Source organism: Loxodonta africana, chromosome 2 (assembly GCF_030014295.1).
Source record: "Loxodonta africana isolate mLoxAfr1 chromosome 2, mLoxAfr1.hap2, whole genome shotgun sequence".
In the NCBI taxonomy this organism is placed as follows: Eukaryota; Metazoa; Chordata; class Mammalia; order Proboscidea; family Elephantidae; genus Loxodonta; species Loxodonta africana.
The window spans coordinates 208,095,034-208,113,181 of NC_087343.1; the positions used below are offsets into that span (position 1 = coordinate 208,095,034).

At 39.7% G+C, this 18,148-nt stretch overlaps 1 protein-coding gene across 1 annotated transcript; it reads left to right on the top strand.

Moving 5' to 3' along the window:
- Window positions 1-14,754: 14,754 nt before the first annotated feature.
- Window positions 14,755-15,891, top strand: LOC100670775 (olfactory receptor 2T29-like). The gene has a single exon (XM_003423360.3). It carries the CDS (start codon window positions 14,861-14,863, stop codon window positions 15,821-15,823), a length of 963 nt encoding a protein of 320 aa, XP_003423408.1. The 5' UTR covers window positions 14,755-14,860; the 3' UTR covers window positions 15,824-15,891.
- Window positions 15,892-18,148: the final 2,257 nt, after the last annotated feature.

The window sequence follows — 18,148 nt, forward strand, 5'->3', positions numbered from 1 at the left end:
TTCTCTTTATAGAACTAATGTTTTGCGTGATTTTGTCTTTCTTAGATTCAAATACCTTTTTTTTTTAGAAACAGTGAGAGTACCCTTGACAAATATATATAAAAACATGCTTTGCAAAGAGGAAAAATGAAATGCTTAAAAAATTATGATTTTTTCTTGAAAAAGGTGGGTTTTGCTTTTTGACAAATGAACAACATAAGCAGCCGACATGTTTAATTCCTATGTGTACCTTGAATGGGAAGTTAACATATGGAAAAACAAACAAAAAAAAACACAAAAAAGCTATGGATAAATAAATCCATTCATTTATGGATTCTGAGAAGATTTTAAAGAAAGTAGAAACTCCAAGAAAGAGTCAATAAATTGTATGGGAAATATGAATAATAAATTGAAATTTCCGTTTAGGTTAGGTTGCTTTTATGCTTGTTCAACAGAGCAAAAAGGATTTGAGAACAGTAGCTCATCTCAATTCCCTAATGTGAAGAAACCGATGATGTAACTTCCCTGTGTTGTTCCCTGAACTTAAACCAGGGCAGCCTCGCCTTGGAAGGGAGAAAGCAGCTGATCACTTCACTTGGCTGGTTTGGTTCAAATTTACTGTCCATTAGAGCAAAAAAAAAAAAAAAAGGTATGAGCTCTCTATACCTTGTCTTTCTCTGCCTGATATGTGGCTCTTTAACCCATCTCTTCAGGTCTTTACAAACATTCAAAATAAGGAGCAGATAATCTGATTCTTGTTTGACTTCTTATCTTATTCTCACCTTAGATTTCCTGGAGTCCCAGCTTCCCCCCCTGCCCTCAGGTACAATATATTTTATTCATATTCCTGTGTTTCTTAGTTTTATGTGTATTTTACTCTGCACATTTCTCTAATCAGGGATATAGCAACACTGAGGTAGAATAGGTCTGGTCATGGTGATCCTGAACTTTCCATAGCTAAAAATTTAATTCTCTCCTTTAAAGATAAATGAGTTAGGTGTGACTCAAGCATTTCAACCAGAAAATTAAAATTGAAATATTCAGGCATAGCAGTAGCTGAACTAAGCTGCAAATTTATAGAGTGGGGAATTTTGCTAGTTTTCTAAGTAAATGGAGTTAGAGACCTGGAGGGACCCCTAGGCTGGGGTTTAGGGCTGCAGCTTTGTGTGGTTTATGACTCAACTGCTCCATCCAGCTCCTTTAACCTCATTCTACCAGTGTGTACAAAATGTCTAATATATTAAGAGCTGTTTGGGAGGATAAATGGTATCTGCAAAGGGAAAACAAATAATGGCTTAATTCATTTGCCAACTACCTACTTATTATTTACAGCATTTACATTTTCTGTACTGTGACTTTGAGGAAGAAGATTATATTTCCCTTTGCCAAATTAATCCCCACTTCCATTAGGAAAGGGACCAGCCAGCATACTGTTGCTCTGCTGGCCTGCCCCCTGCAGCCCTGAGCTGCTCTTCCCCAGCACCTGGGCTCCCCCTCTGCTCCTGATGCAGAGTGCTGCTGTTTACTGAGCTCAATCATGTGAGCAAGAATCAAATACAAATGAAATATGTCAGTGAGGGTGAGGGTGTTAATAGAGAGATATGATGGCTGGACGGTATTTGAGGAGATTTCAGAGGACTTCCAACTTTTCAGAAATTTCATTGATGATGTTAGCACCACTAATGATGTTAATGTAACAATAGCATCAGCTACTACTGCTATTACTGAGTCCCTGTGACGAGCTACTGTGTCCATAAGTGAAATGGGCGCCTTAAGGAATTGTTTAACATTCACATTGTGTCGCAGACATAATGTACATTGCTTCATTTAGTCTTTTTAACTATCCTATGAGGTGAGTTCTAAAAAACTCTCTATTTTGTGTGAACGCTACTGAGGCCCAAAGGAAGGCCCTCTCCACTTGCCCCTCTCACATGGTGGTAGTGCTGCTCTTTTTTGGTGCCTCCATCTGCACCTACATGCTCCCTGGATCCTACCACACAGCTGAGCAGGACATGATGGTGTCTGCTTTTTACAGCACCATCATCCCTATGCTGAACCCCCTCATTTACAGCCTCTGGAACAATGATGTCACAGGGGTCCTGGGGAGCGTGATGCCATCAGGGATGAGACGGAGAAACGTCGGAAATGTGAAAGCCTAAGAATGACCATCTCCCTGTTCTCCTTCTTTCTTTCCTCCCCTCCCTGTCTCTCATCTCATTCTTTTCTCTGGTTTCTGGACCCCAACACGAAGTCCTCCCAGATCTTCCCTCCCTGTCATGCGTGCTTACTCCTCCTGAATTACCTCTTTTTATAAGTTTTTCAGAGTCCTGTTATCTGTGGTTCAATAGTTTCTAGAGAGCGCCCTGTATCTTATCTCCCATCCCACCTTCACTAGCCATTTTAGTATGAGATTTGGGTAGTCAACGCTTTTAACCCTAGACGTGAATCACTGTGAAGATTTCATATCCTAGCAGAAACCTGGGGGGGGGAATTGGATGTTCCCTCACTTTACAATAGTCTTCAAATCACAGTTCATTTGTGCCAGTCACTGCATTCTTGTGTCTACAGTTGTAAGTACATCTGAACACTTTTTTTTCCAAATGTTGAACATGAGCTTCATAAACAGCAATGTTTTAAATACTGTCTGGCCATTAAAACTCCCCAGATCAAATATCAATACACATTAAATTTCTAGAGTGTTAATGTGTTCATCTAGTTTCGCGGGTCATAGGCTGTAAATAAATACAGTTCCATATTTAGATTCTTTAGGTTTTAACTAAGATACAAAAGTCAGTGAGAGGGTGGAAATTTAGGAAATCTTTTAAGAAAAACTTTATTAATATGAGTCGGAATCGACTCGATGGCAGTGGGGTTTTTTTTTTTTTTTGGTTATTAAGATACAATTTACAAACTGTACAAGTCACCCATTTAAATCATATAATTCAATAGCTGTACACGTTCACAGGGTTGTGCAGCCATCCCCCCTGAAAAGAAACCACATATTAATTCGTGGTTATACTCAATCGCCCCCCACCACCAGGCTCCCAGCTCCTGGTAACCACTAATCTACTTTCTGTCTGTACCGCTGTGGCTCTTCTGGACATTTCATATAAAAGGACTCATACAGAATGTGATCTTTTGTGACCAGCTTCTTTTGCTACCACAGTTTTCAAGGTTCATTTATATTGTAGCGTGTATCAGCACTTCATTCATTTTATTGTTGAATAATATTCACTTCACCATATGGTTTTACCAGAGTCCCAGAGTGGAGCAAATAGTTAAGTGCTTGACTTCTAGCAAAAATGTTGATGGTTTGAACCTACCAGAGCCCCTCGGAAGACAGGCCTGGCAATTGCCTTCTGAAAGGTGACAGCTTTTTTTGGCTTTACGTGAAAGCTTACAATTTAAATTAGTTTCTCATGCAAAAATTTATGCACACATTATTATGTGACCCTAATTACTCTCCCTATAATGTGACAGCACACTCCTTTCCATCCCAGATTTCCTGTGTCCATTCAACCAACTCTTGTCCTTTTTACCTTCTCATCTCTCCTCAGGATAGATGCTGCCCATTTAGTGTCATGTGTCTACTTGAGCTAAGAAACACTCTCTTCACAAGTATCATTTTATGTCTTATAACCCAGTCTAATCTTTGTCTGATGACTTTGGGATTGGTTTCAGTTCTGGGCTAAAAGAGAGTTCAGGAGCCATGTATTCTGGATCCCCCTCCAGCCTCAGTCAGACCAAAAAGTCTAGTCTTTTTTACTAGAATTTGAGTTCTGTACCCCACTTTTCTCCTGCTCTGCCAGGGACTCTGTTGAGTTCCCTGTCACGGTGGTCATTTGTGATAGCAAGGCACCAGCTAGTTCTTATGGCCTCAGGCTGATGGAGTCTCTGCTTTATGTGGTCCTTTCTGTCTCTTGGGCTCATATTTACCTGTATCTTTGCTGTTCTTCATTCTCCTTTCCTCCAGGTTGGTTGGAACCAATTGATGCATATTAGATGGACACTTGCTAGCTTTTAAGACCCCAGATGCCACTCACCAAAGTGGCATGCGGAACATTTTCTTAATAACCTTTGTTATGCCAATTGACCTAGATGTTCCCTGAAATCATGGTCCCTATACTCGTGCCACTTCTACTCTGTTCCTCCAAGTGTTTAGTCATATTCAGTAAACTTCTTACCTTTTGGTTTGGTCCAGTTGTGCTGACTTCCCCTGTATTGTGTGTTATCTTTCCCTTCACCTAAGATAATTCTTGTCTACTATCTAGTTAGCGAATACCCCTCTCCCTCCCTCCTCACCGTCGTCTAAGAAAAACCAAATCCAGTGCTGTCAAGTCATTTCCGACTCATAGCGACCCTATAGGATGGAGTAGAACTGCCCCATAGAGTTTCCAAGGAGGGCCTGGCAGATTCGAACTGCCGACCCTTTGGTTAGCAGCCATAGCACTTAATCATTACACCACCAGGGTCCCCTCACCCTCATAACTATCAAAAAATATTTTCTTCTGTGTTTAAACTTTTTCTTGGGTTCTTTTAATAGTGGTCTCATACAATATTTGTCCTTTTCTGACTGACTAATTTCACTCAGCATAATGCCTTCCAGATTCATCCATGTCATGAGATGTTTCTCAGATTCATTGTTGTCCTTTATGGATGCATAGTACTCCATTGTGTGAATACACCGTAATTTGTTTATCCATTTGTCCATTGATGGGCACCTTGGTTGTTTCTACCTTTTTGCTATTGTGAACACTGCTGCAATGAACATGGCTATGCATATATCTATTCTTGTGAGGGCTCTTCTTTCTCTAGGATATATTACAAGCAGCAGAACTGCTGGATCATATGCTACTTCTGTAGCTTTTTAAGGAAGTACCAAATTGATTTCCAAAGTGATCATACCATTTTACATTCCCACCAGCAGTTTTTAAGTGTTCCAACCTCTCCACAACCTCTTCAACATTTACTATTTTGAGTTTGTTTATTAATGCTAGCCTTTTGGGGATGAGACAGTATCTCGTTTTAGTTTTGATTTGTATTTCTCTAATGGCTAATGGGAAACCCTGGTGGCATAGTGGTTAAGTACCATGGCTGCTAACCAAAGGGTCAGCAGTTTGAATCCACCAGGCGCTCCTTGGAAATTCTATGGGGCAGTTCTACTCTGTGCTATAGGGTCGCTAAGAGTTGGAATCAACTAGACAGCACTGGGTTTGGTTTTGGTTTTCTTAATGGCTAATAAGATTAGAAAATCTTAATCTCAGCCTTTTTCTTCTGAAACTTTGACAAATAACACAGTGGTTTTAAATTTGCCACCAGTCTTATTTCCTCTCACAGACCTCATGTGCATATCCAGATTTCTTGCTGAAAATGTACGAGTAGCATCAAATCACTATTATTTTCATAAACAAAATAATTTATCAGTCTAGTGTTTCTGGTATGCAAGAAATTGGTAAATAAGTTTGCTCAGGTTAATGTGCAACAAGATCTTTTGGATCCCAAAGTCATTAAGTTAGTACACTTGGCACAGAACCCTGACTTTGCCTTATTTACTATCAAGAGAGTGGAACTCAGGTGTTTCCATATCGCCTGCACTTTCAATCAATTGATTTTTACGACACCTGAGCTAAAGACATTTGCTTCTCAACTGATGGTCATTCCTGTAGTGCATGAAAGCAATGTGCCTGGATTTGGAAATAATCCCACCAAGTCAAGCTAAAAATATAACACCGTAAACATAAGAGAAGCTTGTCTATAGATAGGTAAAATTTAATGTTAGAGATCAGTTAGAATAAGGCAAAGAAATAGAAGGAGCAAAGCTGCCCAAGGGGACGGTATAGATGAAGAACTAATTAAACAATGTTAGTTATTCTTATTATTACGTTATCAAAATTATTAGTAAGTCTTTTGTAGTGTTTTTTTTTTTTTTAGAAACGTGTGTTTTGTTTATCTGCTTGTCCCCTGGAGGATATTTTGCTAAGCAAAACTAAAATACTGACTTTGAAGTTACCACTAGGTTTTGGGGAACTGTTGCAATTGAATGAATAAGAGAGCAGGGATTGAATTTAAAACCAGTCAGTCTTGGGTTCCAGACCTGCACTTTCCACTTAAAATCTAAAGATCTGGGAGATATTTGTGAGGTTCCATAAGCCTACAGGGTTCCCTTTACCTCACTCTAAGATGGAGAAAGCAAAACTTCCTAATCGAGTGGAGTAATATGCACAGACAGCACATGCTGGCTGCTTTGATGTGTTTGTTCCCTTTGTTCCTTTGTACCATTCTACACTCCTAGTGTCTCTTCCCAACGTGTTTGCCTTCAAGTCATGAAGTATGGTGTGATTGCAGAGTCAGAGAGGCCTGAGGCTAATTAGTAGATTTGTTACACAGTAATACTCAAAATCAGATTACTTTATCTCACTGCCACTTCAGTTTCTCTATCATTAGAAAAGTACTGTATACTTATAGAAGGAGCCCAGGTGGTGCAATGGTTAAGCTCTCAGCTGTTTACCAGCGGCTCTGTGTAAGGTAAGACCTGGTAATCTGCTTCTATAAAGATTACAGCCTAGAACACCCTATGGGCAATTCCACTGTCATAAAGAATTGCTATGAGTCAGAATTAACTCCATGTCACCCAAGAACAACACATATATAAATAGAATAAATGTCACCAAGAGGCTTGGAATATTGATGCTAATATATACGAAGTGCCAACCCAAGACCTGGCCCCTCGAAGGGTCTAGAAAACCCTTAACTTACTCCCGGGTATGATTGAATGTTTGTTGGTCTTGCCCATGTCTCTCTCCATGGTATGTCTTGCCCAGCTCATCATTGTGCACTCAGAAAGCAGTGTAGAATGAGACACACAATAGGAACTCCTCAGGGGTCTGTTGAATGAATGGGCAGTATTTCTGGACTTTTTCCATCTTCTGGTTAGACATCTCTCCCTAAGTATTGCATTGAACTGCAAAACCATTTTGAACAATGCTTATGTTATTCTTTTCTCACTGATTGTTTACCCAAGTTGACTTTGATTTAATATAAATTTTACTCATCCAGTTTTGAAAATGCAAATAATTCTAGAATCTCAAATCATTCAATTATTTATCCACCCACTTTTGAACACCTTCAATGCCACCTATGCTGTGTGGTTCACAAAGGGTAAAGCAGTGAACGAAACACACTCTCTAGTTGCTAGTGGTGGAGAGGGCTCTATATACATGAGATTGCAGTTGATAAGAGCAATGTGAAGCCATGAGGCATCTAGGAGGGAAATTCATTTCACAGAAATGATCTCATGAAAAATAATTTGCCAAGAAAAGAGATAAAGAGCATTTTAAGGAAAGGTCCAGCAGTATCCTGAATTTTATAGAAATCATTTTCTTATTTTTGGTTATAGATTTCTGACCTCTTTATACATAGCTAACAATACCAATTGATTTTGCTTTTACATGAATAGATAATATTCTGCATCTTTTGTGAGTTGCTTCTATTTATGCTCATTATCCCATTTATAAAATTTGTTCGCCTTGTTGCAATCATCGTGAATGTATTCATTTCCTTTACATTATAGGATTTAATTGCCTGACAATATCATTATCCATTTATTCACTCATTACTGATTAGCATATATGTTGTATTCAATTTTTAGCAACTACAAATAATATTACTATGCCCATTTTTGTACCTGTTTCCTGAATGTATGAATTTGTATGTATTCCAGAATAAATAAACATATCCCAGATTCACTTAGTATCCTGTCATTATCCATTTAACTCTCCCGCATCTCTAGTAATGTCACTTTCTTCATTGCTCATAATCATTATTTGTGCCTTCTCTCTAATTTCTTGGTCATTTGCAGCAGAAATGCATAAGCATCATTCATCATTTCAGAGAACTGTCATCTGGCTGTGTTGATCCTCCTGTTATATATTTTGTTTCTTCTACTTTCTTTGGCTCTCTTTTGTTGCTATGAGCTGGGCCACTTAGAATTAGAGAGGCAGCGGGTGGGGAAGCCAAAGGCAGAAAGGCTTGCATGGCTGAGAGACACAAGCACAGCCAAGATGAGTTCTGCATGGCTGGAGAGAGCATGCATGCCTAAGAGGGGGTCTTTTCTGATGGGGCTGAGGAAAGACCTGTCCTGAGGAGACCAGGAGGAAACGTGTTGTAGGTGCTGGGAGGGAGCTTTTCCTGAGGGGCCTATCCTGAGGGATTTAGGAGGGGTCTGTCCTGATTTGACCAGGAGGGGTCTGTCCCTAGGGGCCTGGGATGTTATAGCACAAATTTGCAGAAGCTTTTGTAAAAGCAATTAAATGCTGTGTATTTTTATTGTAAGTTCATGGAAAGGTTTTATATCTCTAGGGCATAATACATAAGAGAATGATTTTTATAAAAGAATTTCTATTTCAGCACAACATATAATTTATAAATTTGAATACAATGTAAGTTTTCCATATGAAAAGAGAATAATAATTGTGGTATAGTTGATTTATAGAATATTAAACACATTAGTCAATGTTCAGTTATACAAAAATATACAAAAACCCTTTCAACAATCCAAATAGTAACGATTTAAGGTCAGAGATTGGTTACAGAGGTGATAAAAGGGCAAGATGGGAAAGCTGGGGAAGGGAGGCAGCCATGTGTTGGTTCCCAAGGATCAGAATTATGTGTTATATAGAGAAATTGAAAGAAAAATAGCACGTTTGTTTTTTCCATAAAAATAGATGATAGGAAGGAGCTCCACACACTTCTCACCTTTGAGGTGATGGAGATGCTGCGCTCCTGGGGCTGCTGGTGGAACCCACAACTGCTGATGAGCAGTAACTGCAGATGCTGCGTTCCCTGCAATGCAGCTGAGACTGCCTTTGGGTGATGGAGCCTACATTCTCTACATGGTCCCCAGTTGCCCACAGCTGCTGCTGAGCTGTCAGAGACCATCACTAGAAGAGGAAAAGAAGAAATCCTTGTTTCTTCCTCCACCTTCAAGTGTTTACCCAGTTCCTCCACTCTCAGAGCCTTCAGGAGCCAGTTGGCAAAGGAGTCAGGAAGTGCTGCCAACAGCCTGGAGCCTTGGAGGTTCAGAGGAGGGCACCTCAGGTAAGTGTGGACCTGACAAACAAAGCACACCCTCTGGACAAAAGGTATCGTGACGAGCCATGTATTCCAAAATTTTTTAACACAACGAGAATGTGATCAAAATTGCTCCAAAACCTTAAAACAGATAAAAGGTTTGGAAGAATTTGGCTGGAAGAGGGTAGGGGTTGTTTCAATCTTGTTCCCTGTTTTATCCTAGGTACCTGGCATACAGCATGTACTCAGTAAATACTTGTAGTTTGAATGCAACACATGACTTTTAAGCAGTGTTTTTGTCTGGATGATTACATTATGGTTAATTTTTAAATTTTCTTTATACCAGTTTGTGCTTAGATTTTTTTTTGCAATTATTCTGCTATCATTTAAAATAAAAGTGAGCACTTTACAATTGGATGAAAAAACAAAAGAACATAGAATGAAAGAGAACAACCACTAACCTACTGAAGAGTGATAGAGACAAAGATGTGGCGACAACCTTAGTCCTAGTTATGACCACAGTATGTACCGATTAGTGAGGTCATCCTTGACATGTCAGTTAACTCTGAGTTGCAGATTCCATCACTCTGAAAGACAGAAACAAAAGAACAAAATTACCTTAAGATTAAGTGAGGATACATATGCATACACACAAAAATTTTGTAAAATGACAAAATCTATATATAAATTAACTCATATTTCATAGATAAGATTTTATTGCCAATGATGAGATTTAAGATTGTTATTAATATAGGTTAAGATTTCAATGCACAGTGGCATCACTAGAAGTTTGTGGAGGGTGCAGACTGTACTCTCTGATACTGTCAGAGGTGGTGACACCAAAATGACCCCAGGGTCAGGTGCAGTGTTGGGTGGGCCAGTGCTGTTGGAGGAGGGGCCACCATGCAGTGGCATCATTAGGGTTGGTGTCACCCATCACCCAGTGTGGTATCTTGTCACCAACCCCCTCACCTACCAGTCACTAGGGTTGGTGTCACTCAGTCTGTAATTTGTCACCTTTCTCATCACACTCCATTCAGGGTCCGGGCAGCTGGGCCTTGACACTCACCTTTAGGTGGAGAGGAATATCTCCACCTGGCCAATGGCCAAGGGGAGGAGATTTGATAAGCCACATGGGTGGGAGTTGGAAGGTGTTTTCCTGCCATCCCTGCCCACCCCAGGTTTGGTGTGGGTGACACACGAGTACCACACTGGGTGACACCAACCCTAGTGATGCCACTGTCAATGAACGTTGAGTTTAACAAGAAAAGGAGATGAAAAGACATGAGAAAAAGGTTTTTTAAAAACAAGTGCCTTGGAGATATCTATTAGCTTCTTAACCCACTTACTTGCATTCTTCTTCAATGTCCCAGAGGAAATTTATCAACAGAAACATTCTTCCAGCCCCTACTGGGCAGAGAAAAGCCAGGGGTCATGTCACTTCTCCACTTCTCTTTGCAAACTTAACCACAACCACACACCACAAACCCACGTGGATGAGGCTTGCACATCATCTGATAGTGGTTTAACCAGACATGTAGACAGAACTTTGCTCCAGACAGGAGCAAAGTGAAACCTACATCCCCAAATCATTGCTCTGCTCTGATACATCCTAGGGGTTCTTGACAATATTTCCTCAATATCTTCCTATTTCTTATCACCTATTTTTTAAAGAGAAAAGCAAATATACTTTTTCCTTCAAATCTCTTTATAAAACACATTAGTTTCAACATATAAGGAATTTTTTGTTTTAATTTCCAATTATTTATGGCCAAAACAATATTCTTCCTTGGATTTTGGATGAGGTTCTCATTTTTCTGAGACTGAAATTTTACAGAAGAAAAGTGACTTGATTTGACTTCCAGTGGGCATTATGTCCGATAGAAAACACTAGAAACACCTGGCTGGATCGTATTTTTGTTTGCCTGAGGAAACTAACATAAAAACATAGGATGGTTTAAAACCCCAATTGAAGACTTTTGGATTAGTGTAGAATTAGGTCCACAAGAGCATGAGGCAGAGTTAGAGGCTCTGGGCTCTGCACAGCTGCTGAGATGTGAGTCTTCCCTGTGGCCAGCTGGGGGATCATGTGCAGATGGGCAGAGAACCTAAATTTTCTAATCAGTAAAAACAAAAAAAAACAAAAAAATTCTCATTTATTCTAGGGGAATATTAGGTGGTAAAGCACTAGAACAATTCCTGAGCTGCAGTGAACTCCAAATAAAGGTTCTATATTGCTCCACTACCACTATTAATGATTTCCTAAGTTAAATACGCTCTAAACTTTTGGTTTTAAGCTCAAGAAATTGGATTAGAAACATTAAGAATGAACAAGGACCATTCAACAAGGCTTGCCGCCAGTTACCCCATTCACAAAACTGCAGGAGAGATTTGCCAGTGCCCACACCTGCCCTCCTGCCCATCTTCTTCCACCCCACTGCTCCATTCATTTGGCAAATAGCTTTGAGGTCTTCATGAGTGCCAGACTCTGCAAGAATCCTCACTTCATTTTGACACACATACAGGTGTGTTTTGCGGCTTATGGGGCTGTTTTTCACTTCACTCAGGTTCCATCTGCCAGTGCAATGGGATAGAGTATATACGTTTTGTTTACACAATGTGTCCCAGGTTTGTGGACATTTACGTCATTATCTGGTTGCGTGGCTGCCTATGGCTTCACCACACCAGAATTTAGGAGTTTAGTAAATTGACTCTCATAGTCTTTGGAGTTATTACAAGTGTATAAAACATATTTGAAAGTGTTATAAACTCTTCCTAAACTATCTATGCATCATAACACTTTTAAACTCTTCCCATCAAAAGCATCTGATATTTACTTCCTGCTGGTAAAGGCTTTTAAAATTTAATATTTCAGAAATTGAAAAGTTTCAAAGGTTTAATCCCCTTGAGAAAAAAGTGTGGAAGATGTTATTACTGATTCATTTCAGGAAGGCCAGGTGTATTTTGAGTCTGTTGTTTTTCTGATTCAATTCTACTTTGAATCACATTTATATGAGCTTTTCTTTTTTTCCTTAGTAGACAGATTTTCACTTCCTTAAATGTAATCAAGTTTAACTTATCTTTGATTCATGATCAGAGAAACATAAGAAGCGAGATAGAGGAGGAAAGTGGTAAATCGGAGTGAGAGACTTCCAAGTGTTTTGCAAGTTCTCTCTCTTTGCATCTCCGTTTCCATGAAAGACTGAATGTAAAGAGCAGCAAAGCTGACAATGTTTCTGAATATACTAAGCCTTGTCTGGTGAAAGTCAGTGACCCTATAAATGCTAGCTCATCCCTTTCCCCTGAGATTTAGAGATAATAGAGATGAATCTCACCTCAAGGAAGCATGTAGTTGACAGAAAGGAGATGGAATTTTCCATAAAGCTCCACGTTAGCTGTTTTGAGACCCAATTAAAATTTTTTTGGAATTTTAGTTGATATTATATATTTTTTAATTAAGGTAATGAATGCTTTATCATTGAGTGTGTTTGATTTTTTGATAACCATCCCAAACCAAACCCAGTGCTGCTGAGTCGATTCAGACTCATAGTGACCCTAATATAACAGAAATGAATAAGCTATCTTTAATACAAAAATTATCAGAATCAAATTTTCAAAAAATAAGGCTATGATACTGAAATTGGAGAACTCACGTATCTCATGTCATTAGACAACAACAGCTACAGCCAGCTTTTACAGCTTCTGTGTAATAATGTCTTAGATATTAATGCTCTGAAGTATTAGTTTATGTGTTTAGTATTCTGTGCCAGGTAATGTTCTAAGTATTATCATTATTTTACCTAATCTATGCTCACCATGTCATTGCTGATGTCAGATGAATTGTAGCCTAAATCAGAGAATTCCAGAAAGATGTTTACCTGTGTTTTATTGACTATGTAAAGACATTCGACTGTGTGGGTCATAACAAATTATGAATAACAGTTTCAAAAAATGAGAATTCCAGAACAATTAATTGTGCTTATGCAGAAACAGTACCGTGAGGCAGTCATTCAGACAGAGCTGGAGATACTTTGTGGTTTAAAATTAGGAAAGGAGTGTGTCAGGGTTGTATCTTTTCACCGTATGTATTCAATCTGTATGCTGAGAAAATAATCCTACAAACTGGACTATATGAAGAAGAACATGGCATCAGGATTGGAGGAAGACTCATTAAAAACCTGCTATGTACAGATGACAAAATCTCGCTTGCTGAAAACAAAGAAGGATTGAAACAATTACTGATGAATATCAAAGACTACAGCCTTCATTATGGGTTACATCTCAATTTAAAGAAAACAAAAATCCTCACAATGTGCCAATAAGCAACATCATGACAAATGGAGAAAACATTAAAAATGCCAAAATTTTTATTTTACTTGGATCTACAATCAACACCTATGGAAACAGCAGTCAAGAAATCAAATGACATACTGTATAGGGCAAATCTGCAAACCAAAGAACTGTTCCAGACAAGTTGATTCTGACTCCTAGTGACTCTATAGGACAGAGTAGAACTCAAAGATACTGTTTCCAAGGAGTGACTGGTGGATTTGAATTACTGATCTTTTGGTTAGCAGCCAAGCTCTCAACCACTGCACCATTAGGGCTCAAAAAGACCTCATTAAAGTGTTAAAAAAGCAAAGATGTCACTTTAAGGACAAGGTACGCCTGACCTAAGCCATAGTATTTTGAATCACCTCCTATGCTTGGAAAACTGGGCAATGGATAAGGACGACTGAAGAAGAATCAATGTTTTTGAATTATGGTGTTGGCAAAGAATATTGAATATTCTATGGACTGCCAGAAGAATGAACAAACCTGTGTTGGAAGAAGTACAGCCAGAATGTTCCTTAGAAGAGAGGATGGTGAGACTCTGTCTCACATTTGGACCTGTTATCAGGAGGCACCAGTCCCTGGAAAACGACGTTATGCTTGGTAAAGTAGAGGGTCAATGAAGAAGAGGAAGACCCTCAATAAGATGAATTGACACCACCTCTCCAACAATGGACTCAAGCAGAACAACAATTTGAGGAAGTCACAAGAGAGGGCAGTGTTTCCATCTGTTGTCCACATGGTCGCTATGAGTTGGGACCAGCTCAGTGGTAACCTACAAAACAATTATCACCATACATTAGGTTATACTGTATTCCTATTATTTTTATAGACAGTGGACCAAGGAAAGGAGAGTTTAGTAACTTACGGTGCAAGTAGAAGGGAAACTGGATAGAGGGCAGTAGGCTGATTGCAGAGTTTGTGCCACTCCCTCCTCTGCCCCTTGTGGCCTCTAGGGGGTCAGCCATGCCAGCATAGTTTTAAGATCCCAGTGGTTCTTAATCAGACAGGTTAATTCAATTCAATTTAACAAACACTTCAGAAATAAGAAATTTGATTTTTCTCACTCTGTCTCTCTCTTGTCTTTTCCTCAATTTCCCTTTTCTTTCTTTGTGTTACATGGGGAAATGATTTTTCAAGTCTTTTTTTTTACTACATGCTGATAAAGGACACCCTCATCAGGTAACTTCATAACCTTGAACTCTGGCAACTTCAGTATAAGTTACCAATCCTTTCAACCCACAGTTGTGAATTCACTTATTTTTTTCTGGTAAAAGTGATTTATAATCCCCACATCAGCACCAAAGTTCTACAATCCATGGAACTTTCTTCTGTTAGTAAAACTGGGCTCACACCAGTGCACACCCTCCCACCCACACGAACACACACATACACACCGAACATGAATTTCAGACGGTTACATCCTCATGAGTGATATCTGTAACCTCAAAACTCTCCTTGATGCCCTAGGTAAAAACTCATGGACAACACCACGTGGCTGGCCAACCACACTGGAAGATCTTATTTTATCCTGCTAGGACTCTTCAGTCAATCCAAACACCCAACTCTGCTCTGTGTGGTCATTTTTGTGATTTTCCTGATGGCCCTCACTGGAAACACCACCCTGATCCTCCTGATACTCTCTAATGCCCACCTCCACACTCCCATGTACTTTTTCATCAGCCAGTTGTCTGTCATGGATGTGATGTACATTTCTGTCACTGTGCCGAAGATGCTCATGGACCGGGTCATGGGTGTCAAGAAGATCTCATTTCCTGAATGTGGGATACAGATGTTCCTCTATTTGACACTAGCAGGGTCAGAATTTTTCCTTCTAGCTGCCATGGCCTATGACCGATACATGGCCATTTGCCATCCACTCCGTTACCCTGTCCTAATGAACTACAGAATATGTCTCTTCCTGGCAGCTGGCTGTTGGTTCTTGGGTTCAGTGGATGGCTTCATGCTCACTCCCATCACCATGACCTTCCCCTTCTGCAGATCCAGGGAGATCCATCACTTCTTCTGTGAGGTTCCTGCTATAATAAAACTCTCCTGCTCTGACACCTCACTCATTGAGACACTCATATACCTGTGCTGTATCCTCATGCTCCTCATTCCTGTGACAGTCATTTCAAGCTCCTACTCTTTGATCTTGCTTACTATCCACAAGATGAACTCAGTAGAGGGCCAGAAGAAGGCTTTTACCACCTGCTCCTCCCACATGACTGTGGTCATCCTCTTCTACGGGGCTACCATCTATACCTACATGATCCCCAGCTCCTACCACACCCCGGAGAAGGACTTGGTAGTGTCTTTCTTTTACACTATCCTCACTCCTGTCCTAAACCCGTTAATCTATAGTCTTAGGAATAAAGATGTCACAGGGGCTCTGAAGAAAATGTTGCATGTGGAACCTGTCTTTCAAAGAATTATAAAGTAGGAAATTTTGGTAGTAACATTTTCTTTCCTTCTCTGTACATATCAAAATTTTAGGCTCTTATGCCAACATTATCCCTCACACTCTCATATCACAGAGTCTTGTATCATTTTCAACATTTTTAAAAAAGAAGTTGTTTGCCTGAATATGAAGGCAAGTGATATTCCTAGAAAAAAACATAACAAAAATGTTTAGAATTAAAAACCAAATGGACTTTCAGTTGAGACTGAGAGAGAGAGGGAAGGAGGAAAATAGTGAAGTAAAAGGTGGAAAATTTTAACAGTAGGTGAGTCTAGATAAGAGGCATATTGGTATTCTTTGCACTGTTCTTATTCATACTGCTTTCTTGTGTATTTGAATTTAATTCCAAATAAGAAGTTAAATATCAGTCCTTGTTCCCCTATTCACTTTTTTGAGTTCTTAATCTCTAGTGGCAGTGTGCCAAATACCTTAGAAAATGTATTCTTTTGAACATGACTCTTCTTTACTGATTATATTTGTTACTGAGTATATACTGAATATATCTCACTGTTTTATTGAGGGTGTTTTGTTCCACGTGGCATCTCTAAAGACATCTAAATACCACCAACAACAAAAATCCCTTTGCCATTGAGTGAATTTTGACACAGCGACACCTAGTGGGTAGAAATAATTTTTGGCTATCAGTGCTTCATGATAGATTGAGAATCCGGAACTTCATAAGAATTCTGTGGGATGAGCATTAGCCCAGAGTGGAAGGAGGGTTTAGGAATGATTCCCTGAAGGTGGTAATATCTGACCTGAGTTTTGAAATATGTGATTTATTAGGCAAAGAAGGAGAGGTAGGACAGGCAATACTCAATCATTCATTTATTCAACAAACATTTTATGGTATATTATAACCCAAAATCATAGGCAAATGAGATTAAAATCAAAACTTTACATGGCAGTTGTCCCCAGTGGTTTTGAACTGTCGGTGTAGTTTGATATCCAAATAGGTGAAATAAAATACGTAAATTGCTTTGCTCATCATGCACAAAGTGAACAGCTCTTAAGAACACATCTGTTCAATCTATGACATATAAGTTTGGTCTAAACAAATGGGATTGAGGGAAGACCCTGGAATTGAATGTTGAAAGTTACCCACAGATGAGTATGTGAGGCTGGATACCAGGAGTGAGGGATACTCAGGAACATGATGTCTCGGAAAAGACACAGATGGAGCAAAAATAAGAGGGTTGACCAAACAGGAATGCTAAGTCTTCCAGTGGCACCTGTCATGGACTGAATTGTGTCCCCTCAATATTGTCAAATTGATTAGGCTATGATTGCCAGTATTGTGTGGTTGTTCACCATTTTGTCATCTGATGTATTTATCCTATGTGTTGTAAATCCCATCCTCTATGATGTTAATGAGGCAGGATTAGAAACAGTTATGTTAATGAGGCAAGACAATCTACAGGATTAGGTTGTATCTTGAGTCAATCTCTTTTGAGATGTAAAAGAGAAATGCAAGGGACTCATGCCACTAAGAAAGTAGCACCAGGAGTGGAGTCTGCCCTTTGGATCCAGGATCCCTGGGATGAGAATCTCCTAAAACAGGAGAAGATTGATGACAAGGACCTTCCCCCAGAGCCAACAGAGAGAGAAAGTCTTCCCCCAGAGCTGCCACCCTGAATTCAAACTTCTAGACTCCAGGATTGTGAGAGTGGGTTTTTGTTTGTTGAAGCCATCCACTTGTGGTTTTTCTGTTATAGCAGCATTGGATAATGGAGGCAGAATTTGATACCAGGAGTGGAGTCCTGCTCTAACAGATACCTAAAATATGGGAGCAGTTTTCAAACTGTGAATGAATACAGGGTGGAAGAATTTGAAAGTGTCTAATAGTAAAAGCCTAGATTAACTTGAAAAGACTGTTGGTGGAATTAAGGACTTCGAAGAGAATTCTGGTGAGGAGTCAGAAGGAAGTGAAGAGAGTTGTTACACTGGAGACAGCACAGTTGCTAAGAGGCAACAGCAGAGAAACAGCAGCAGCAGAACCAAGAGATCAGTTCTAGACTGTGTGGGAGCCGACCCATGGTGTGTGAGAGCTGAGTGGGGTGCCTCTGGGTACTTATTGGTCTAGCTGGGTTTGTCCAACCATAAAGTGAGAGCTGGATGCCTTCAGGCTGAGGTTTACTTGTGGAGTGGGGTGCCTCTAGGCTCTTATTGGTAGAGCTAAAGAATTTTGGAACACTTGCCTAAGCAGGGCAGACACCTGGCTGGTTCAAGGGCCTGAGGAGACAAGAGGCCAAGGAAGGAGGAAGCAGAAGCTGAAGAGACAAGGAACATAGGGAACAGAGCTTCCTC